Source organism: Eptesicus fuscus, chromosome 1 (assembly GCF_027574615.1).
Source record: "Eptesicus fuscus isolate TK198812 chromosome 1, DD_ASM_mEF_20220401, whole genome shotgun sequence".
NCBI lineage: Eukaryota > Metazoa > Chordata > Mammalia > Chiroptera > Vespertilionidae > Eptesicus > Eptesicus fuscus.
The window spans coordinates 126,083,659-126,092,185 of record NC_072473.1 but is presented as its reverse complement, the minus strand read 5'-3'; the positions used below and the strand labels follow the sequence as shown (position 1 = coordinate 126,092,185).

Sequence of the window (8,527 nt, the reverse complement as noted above, 5' to 3'; positions counted from 1 at the left end):
TTAAAGCCAAGGCAAATATATTTTTAACTTATGATCAACAGAGCCCATAGGATCAGACTTCTTTTTAAGTCATCATGTTATTGTATTTTCAGTTGGCAAGATTTTAAAATAAAAATCAATATCAGAAACAAAAAGAAAATAGGATTAAATTAAAAGATGTACCATTATTTAAAATGCCACCAACAGAAATTAAATTGCTTACACTGAAATTATAAAGGCTTCACCATTTTTCTAGAAAATGATGTTGAAAGAGAAATCATTTGAACAAATTTGTTCAGTGAAACTGTGAGCTCATCTATATATATATATAAAAGCCTAAGCGACCGAACGACCAGTCGTTATGATGCGCACTGACCACCAGGGGGCAGACACTCAACGCAGGAGCTGCCCCCTGGTGGTCAGTGTACTCGCACAGTGGGAGGGCCTCTCAGTTGACCAACCCGTCCTGGCGGCCCCCCAGCCTGGTGGTGGCCACTCACTCCCTCAGTAGTCCTGCACGTCCAATCTCCGGAGAATGGGCCAGGCACCCAGTGCCACCGGCATGATCCTGACAGCGCCGCTGGCCTCCTGGAAGTCGGCCTCAGGCACCGCGGCCGCTTACCCTCCCTAGACGCTCAGCAAGGAATAATATAAAAGCTGCCGCCAAGTGGCTCCCAACAACCGCCGCAAATGTCAGTGGGACAGATCCAGATCCCTGGCTGGCAAGGGCATCCCACCGCCCACCCGGAGGGCCAATCACATCCCAGCCCTCACTCCCAACCCCCTCAGGACCCCACCCATGCACAAATTTGTGCACTGGGCCTCTAGTAGATAAATAACAGGTTTTGAAAAAAAGCAACATTTGTCCTTTGAAAATTCCAGCAAGGAGTATTAAAAACATAGATTATTATTTTTTATTGGAAAGAAGTTGGTTTAAGGAATTAAAAAATGAAGTCACAGTATTAAGTTCTTTTCATGTTTAAATAATTTATTTAATGTTTGCTACTTGTGTGTTCATTTTAATACATAACACACATATCTGTCAGACATGAAAAATAGTGGTCTATTTAAGAGGCTTTAATGATTGACAATATTTTTTGAAATGTACTTTATGAATATAAATATTTCCAAAGTAAAGAGAGAAAATAAGTGAATAAGTAGACACAATGAAATTCTGAGCAAAAAGTATGACTAATTTCTGTTCAATAAATGAATACAACCACTGTAAAAATATATGTGTGTATACCCAACACACACACTACAGAAACATTTCAAAGTGGAAAATATTTAGTGCACTGCCGAAGTGCTACAATAACTGCCATCCATAGACATTCACATGCAAACACTATTGGACTAATAAACTAGAGCAAGTATTAATTAGCAGAACTCCTTTGCAAAAACATTTAAAAAATGGAAATAATGAAACCGAAATCTACTTCTCATCTGAACAGTATAGAAAATAATCTCCTGTTATCTGCATCACATCACATACACACGAATTATTATCTAAGCTCAGAAAATAACTTCTTACTGTACACACAGAACTGCAGTGTATACTCAGCAAATGTCATCATTGGCAGAAAATGGGCCATGAGGCAAATGTCTGAAGGATAGTGGCAGGAAGAGATCTAACTACTTAAGAAGAAAAAAGAAAAGTCTGGCAAGAACCGGAATGTGCATGCAAAAGAGTGGAGTGGGAAGAAAGCAGAAAGTAATCAACCAAATTAAAGTGGAAAACAGCAGCTAATTATAACACAGGAACGAGTCGTGAAAGTTGGATGAGTGGGAAGGGAGAGGCGAAAAGAATTTTTCTTTTTTTTTTAAAGCTGTAAGTCACTGGCTAAAGTCCACTTTGAATGTGAGTTGGACTTTAGTTCCACAAAATTCAAAATGCCCAATGGACACAGACCACCAGGGGGTGAGGGCATGAGTGGGTGGGGGGGGGGACAATGGGGCGATAAGGACACATATGTAATACCTGAACCAATAAAGAAAAAAAAAATTAAAAAAGAAAAAAATTCAAAATACTCTACTCATATAAGGCGACACTTTACACAATATTCAAATTCAATCTTTCCTTCCAACTCTGGGCAAGTGCAAACAATGAGCTCTCCAGACCGGACAGGAGGAACCCTGCTCCATTCTCAGTGACTCACGCAACGGCAGGATCCACAGTCACAGTGAAGTCTGACTTTGGAAACAGAGAGAAGATGGTGTCAAACTGACCTAATGGAGAGGGATGCGGAAGTAACTGTGAGGAATGTCTCCCAGCATTTCCCCACAGAAACTCCTGGGGAGGGAACTGTTCATCGGAGGGAATACATAGATTCCCGATCCTGCTTCACCTTAACCCTTAAAAACCTTATTGTCTGAACATGAACAGGACTAAATTATTCCACTTTTTCCCTTATAGCAGGAAGGAATAAGAGGGTAAAAAGATTATGTAAGTTCATCAAAATACACCCACACAAATATTTTTCTTTACATATTAATAACTGGAAAAGTCTAAGGGGTGTTAACTATGTGTGTGCATTTCTATGGCCATTTGACAGCTAGGAAACTGAGGCTTGGTGACACTAATTTATTCAAGGCCACTCATCCACCACAAATTTGACCCTGGGTCCATTTCATGTCAAAGACCTAGCTGGCCATTTCTACAAGCCTCCCATTTCAAAAGAGGTCAGAAAGATAAACTTGAGGACAGCCAACATATTTTTGTTATCTTTTCTTCTCGCTAGTTCTATCATTACTTAAGAAAATATTTTGGCATTGAATAATATTTCTATTAATCTTTTACAAATGCCTTAAACAGCATATCTTCCTCCGCTAACAGTAACTCTACAAGAACAATTCATGATATCCGAAGCACAAGTAATCATGAATTAATGCAATGAACAGCAGCAGCTGTGGATATCTCGAGATTAACACGAGACATTATGTGCTACTGATAAATGAGCACAACATAGCCTATAAAACATGCCTGCACAAAAAGCCGTATTTCCAGTCTAACCAACTCCCTAGATCCAACTATAAAGTTAAGGAAACAGAGAAAAGAGGAACTTAACACCAGAGGGATGTCATCAACAAAACCTAAGACGGTGGCAAATGGTACATGTGAAACCACCTCATTCTTTCAAGGAATAAAACTGCAAGAAAAGTAGGCAAAGGGGGAAATATATAGATTAAAAAGACACCTCTGGGGGTGATCACTTTGTAACTTATTTAAATGGCAGGTAACTATGTTGTACAGTGAAATATGTTGTATGACAAATGTAATTGAAAAATAAAAAGTTAATATTTTAAGAAAGAATAAAAAAGACACTTAAGAGACTTAAAGTATTCTAATTATTAAAAATATTAAAACAACCTAGCATTTATGAAAAAACTGGATATTGGAACCCTGACGGAACATTTATTACTACTATTAAGAAGTTACTGTTAACTTTAAGTATGATAATGGAATTGTAGGGTTTTTATTTTCCTAAAAGAACCCATAACGTATAGAACTATACATTGAGTATTAACGGTTGAAATCAACCATAAAATGATGTGATGTCTGATATTTACTCCAAAAAATACTGCAAGAGGGTTAAAGTGGAGATTAGCTAAACAAAATTGTTCATGAATTAATAACTGTTGAAGTTGGGCGCCAAAAACATAGATGCTTATTGTGTTTTATGCATGTTTTTTGAAAAAGTACATGCAACACCGTTACTGAAAATGTCATTTTTTTATGAAAAGAAGTATATTATCAAGGAATCACAGAGCTCAGAGGACCTCAGAAGCAATCTATTGAAACGACCTCATTGTATAAATAAGGACATTAAGGCTCAGATAGGTTAAGTGACTTGCTCAGGGTCACTCAACTCAACAGTTCCAGATTCAAGGTCAGAATTGAAAGCTGCAAACGCACAGCCCGGGGCCGAGTTCTCTTTGAAAGCCCAGAGGAAGGGCCGCAGTTCCACACCGAGTCCAGAGCGTCCTCAACATCGCGTGCAACGAAGACACGGGCGCCGCGCGGCGTGGCGAGGAATGCAGGGCGCGGGCTCATACCAGAAAGGAGCTGCCGGTCACCGTGATGAGGTCCGTCTCTTTGGGGCAGCCATGGCTCCCTGCGGGATGGGAGAAGCCGAACTGGGTGTCGTCCTCCTCCTGCGCGAAGAAGTCCGAGTCGGGGTGGACGGCCCAGTCGGCCTTGGAGGGCGCCAGCAGCTCGGAGACGCTGTTCTCGCAGAGGGTGCTGGACGGGGTCAGCGCGTCGGTGTCCGCGGTCAGCTTGCTGCTGGGCGTCAGGGCCTGGGGCTCCTGGCCGGAGGTTTTCAGGGCCAAAGAGCCCAGAGACCCCAAGGGCCCCGCGCCCGGCCCGGACCCGTCGTCCAGGTCCAAGGGGCTCTGCTGAAAGCCGGTGGCCGTCGTGCCAAAGAACAGAGAGGTGTCCAGGCTCTGAGGGAGGTCGGCGGTGGCCATCAGCGCCCGCGGGTCCACGGGCTGCCCCACGGAGGCGCTGCTGTGGCCGCCGGCGGGGAGGCTCCCGGCCAGCGTGGGGCTCACGGAGGCCACGTCGATGGTCAAGATGCCCGAGTTGACCAGGGCCGTGTCCAGCACCGCGGCGGACCCGTGCTGCCCGCCCCCGCCGCCGCCGCCGCCGCCGCCGCCCCCGCCCCCGGGCCCCTCGGCGAAGAGGGACACCAGCTCGGCGTCGCTGAGGTCGCTCTGGCCCTGGCTGGTGAGCTCGCTGCTGGGCGTCAGCGCGCTGGCCGCCTCCAGCTGCGCCAGGAGGTCCGGGCCCAGGTGGTGCCTCTTGGCCATGTGCGTCTTCATGCTGTGCTTGGAGGTGAAGAGCTTGTTGCAGGCGGAGACGGGGCAGCGGCTCTTCCAGGTGTCCCCGTCCTGCAGGTGCTTCTTGGAGTGGATGTAGAGGCTGCTGCGCGCGGAGAAGCGGGCGGAGCAGCCCTCCACGGGGCACACGAAGGGCTTGGTGCCCAGGTGGGTGATGCTGTGGCCCTTGAGGTGCTCGGCCCTGGTGAAGGACTTGCCGCAGCCCTGCACGGGGCACAGGAACCTGCGGTCGTCGTCGTGCTTCCTCTTGTGCCTGAGCAGCTTGGACATGCTGGTGAAGGTCCAGCCGCAGCCGTCGAAGTCGCACAGGAAGGGCCTCTCGCCCGTGTGGCTGCGCAGGTGGATCTTGAGGCGGCAGGCCTTGTCGTACTGCTTGCTGCAGCCCGGGAAGGAGCAGGAGAAGAGCTCCTGCTCGCGGAAGTGGGCGCGGTTGTGCGAGAAGAGGGCGCTGACGGTGATGAAGGTCTTCTTGCAGCCCGAGAAGGCGCACTGGTAGGGCCGCTCGGGCTCGAAGTGGCTGCGCTGGTGGGCGCTGAGCTTGGCCTGCGTGGGGAAGCTGTCCTCGCACACCTCGCACTTGAAGGAGTTCTCCTGCTCGTGGCCCTTCATGTGCGCCTTGAGGTTGTACACGGTGGTGAAGCTCTTGCCGCAGCCCTGCGCCGGGCAGCCGAAGGGCCGCAGCTTGTCGTGCGACTGCAGGTGCCGCTTGAGCTTGTAGGACGTGGTGAAGGTCCAGCCGCAGCCGCCCAGCGGGCACTTGAAGGGCCGCTGGCCCTGGCTGCTGCTGTGCGTCAGCAGGTGCACCTTCAGCTGGTGCTTCTTGGCGAAGGTCTGGCCGCACTGCGCCTCGGGGCACAGGTACAGCAGCAGGCCCGCGGCGGCGGCGGCGGCGGCGGCGGTGGTGGCGGGGCCCAGGGGCGGCGCGCGGGGGCTCGGGGCGGCCGGGGCCGGGGCCGGGGCCGGCGCCTCGGCCTCCGCCTCCTCCTCGGGCGCGGGCTCCGCGGGCTCGGCGGGCTCGGCCAGCAGCAGGTCGGGCGGCCGCTCGGGGCAGTCGCCGGGCTGCGCGGCGTGCGGGGCCCCGGCCGGGGGCGCGATCGGGCCCGCGGGCTGCGGCGCGGGCGGCGGGGCGGGCGCGACCCCCGGCTCCCAGGCGGGCGGCGGGGGCGGCGGGCGGCGGCGGCGGCGGCGGCGGGGGCGCGGCGAGGGTCAGGACGCCGTTCTCGAAGCGCAGCAGCAGGTTCTGGCTGTGGAGGGTCACGGTGCCCGCGAAGGCCGCGGCGGGGCCCAGGCCCGGCCCGGGGAGCGGGGCGGCCCGCGGCGGGGCCGGCGCCGGGGCGGGGAGCGCGGCCGGGAGCGCCGACAGGCAGCGGGGCCCCGGCGCGGGGCGGCCCGCGGGGTTCGCGCCGCCCTCGCCCCCCCGGGGCCCGGGGCCCGGCCCGGCCTCCTCCCTCCACACGGGCCCCGCGGCCTGGCCGCCGCCGCCCGCGGGCCCCACGTCGCCACCCACCGGGTCCAGCAGCACCAGGAAGAAGTCGTCGCCGCCGCCGCCGCCGCCGCCGCCGCCCGCAGCCGGCCCGGGCCTGGGCGCCAGAGGGCTGGGGCCTGGGCCCCGCGAGGCCGCGCGGGCCTCCTGGCGCCGCCGCCCGCGCCCGCCATCTTGGGGGCCCCGCAGCAGCAGGAGGCGGCGCGCGGGGGCCTGGCCGGCCCGCGGGTCGAGGGCGCCGTGGACGCGGCCGCCGCCCGCGGGGCTGCGGGCGCCGCCGGCCTGCGGCGCCCCGCGGGCCGGGAGCAGCCCCGGGATTTCCATGGCGGCGTCCGCAGGCTCCGCTGGCGCCGGCGCCGGGAGGAGGTGCGACCCCGCCCCCTGCCGCGGGCCCGAACACGCTCCGGAGGCGAGTGCAGCGCGCACGGACCCGCCCTATCAGCTCCGAAAACGTGGGAGCGCCACGGCCGTTTACACGCCGTGGGCCGGGGCCGGGGCCGGGGTCGGGGCCGCGAACGCGCTGGAAAGCCCCGCGGCGGCGCCTCCCGCCCCCCCAGTCACTTCAGGGGGAACGCCGCCGCCTCCCAGGTGAAGGGCGCTGACAGCTCCCGTGGAGGCGGCTGCAGTGCCCAGAGGTGTGTCTGTCTGTCTGCCCACTGCAGCCCGGGTCCCCCTCACCCTGTCTGTCACCCACCGCCAACACCCACCCTCCGGGGCTCAGCCCGGGCTAGTGCTTCTCCCGTGTGAGCACTGATCGGCTGGACGGACGGACGGACGGACGGCTGGATGGACGGCGCGGTATTCCTCAGAGGACACAGTCTGTGTCAGCCTCAGTCTACCCAGTGCCGGCAATCCTCCCGAAAGTGACGTCTTTTTTGTTTGTTTGCTTTCTGGGCAACTTCCGTATCCACAACTGTCCTGACCAGGAAAATTTGGTACCTAATATATATTTTTAAAGAAATCTTTAGCCCTAACCGGTTTGGCTCAGTGGATAGAGCATCGGCCTGCGGACTCAAAGGGTCCCAGGTTCGATTCCGGTCAAGGGCATGTACCTTGGTTGCGGGCACTTCCGCAGTAGGAGGTGTGCAGGAGGCAGCTGATCGATGTTTCTCTCTCATCGATGTTTCTAACTCTCTATCCTTCTCTGTAAAAATAAATAAAATATATTTCAAAAATAAATATTTAATGATATCAGAGAAGAGGGGAGAAGGAGAGAGAGAGGGAAACATCCATGATGAGAGAGAACCATTGATTGGCTGCCTCCTGCGCGCCCCACACGGGGGACCGAACCCGCAATCGGGCCATGTGCCCTGACAGGGAATCAAACAGGTGACCTCTTAGGTCCCAGGTGGATTCTCAGTCGCTGAGCCACACCCAGCTGGGCCCTGATTTTGTTGTCTTTCTCTGGTGCAGAGTTTAGAACCAGTAAGAGATGGGGCCAAAACAGAGGAGCACTTCAGCCTTGAAATGCACAGCCTGGAGGATGACGCCGTTTACACTGAAACCTGCAAAACCCAACCCACTCCAGGGTTCTTCCTGTACAGGGCCCAACCTAAACCCACCCACTCTGCACTTCCACCATTGCTTCTGCCATGGTCAATGTTGTGTCCAGTCTCAAAGGAGAATAAGGCAGTCCCAAGCTTACTCTAGACCAGTGGTTCTCAACCTTTCTAACGCCGCGACCCTTTAATACAGTTCCTCATGTTGTGGTGACCCCCAACCATAAAATTATTTTCGTTGCTACTTCATAACTGTAATGTTGCTACTGCTAATGAATCGTAATGTAAATATCTGTGATTTCCAATGGTCTTAGGCAACCCTGCTAGCGGTTCTCTGTAGAGATTCATGAACAGTAGCAACATTACAGTTATGAAGTAGCAACGAAAATAACTTTATGGTTGGGGGTCACCACAACATGAGGAGCTGTATTAATGGGTCGAGGCATTAGAAAGGTTGAGAACCACTGCTCTAGAATCTCTAGCTCAGGGAGGTCTCTCGGCAGGAGCAGCTGTTGAATGTGATAAAGTGAAACCCTAAGTCACTGCAGTGAAGTCTCCCAAGAAGAATGCACAGATGACCACGTGCCATACACCCCACCCTCACCTTCACCGCCCGCACCTGCTGGCATATAGTTGTGGAGGCCCAGTCTCACTGTAATGCATTTGGCCTGTGATGCCTCATGATCTTATCATTGATGATGATGATCCCCCATTTTCTCATCAGTGA

At 53.7% G+C, this 8,527-nt stretch overlaps 1 protein-coding gene across 1 annotated transcript; it reads right to left on the bottom strand.

The window, feature by feature from the left end:
• Positions 1 to 3,966: 3,966 nt before the first annotated feature.
• On the bottom strand, positions 3,967 to 6,625 carry LOC103302495 (zinc finger X-linked protein ZXDB). The gene is given in 2 exon segments (XM_054713671.1): positions 3,967 to 5,994; positions 5,996 to 6,625. Coding segments are annotated over 2 exon segments (2,598 nt in total). The 3' UTR covers positions 3,967 to 4,026.
• Positions 6,626 to 8,527: the final 1,902 nt, after the last annotated feature.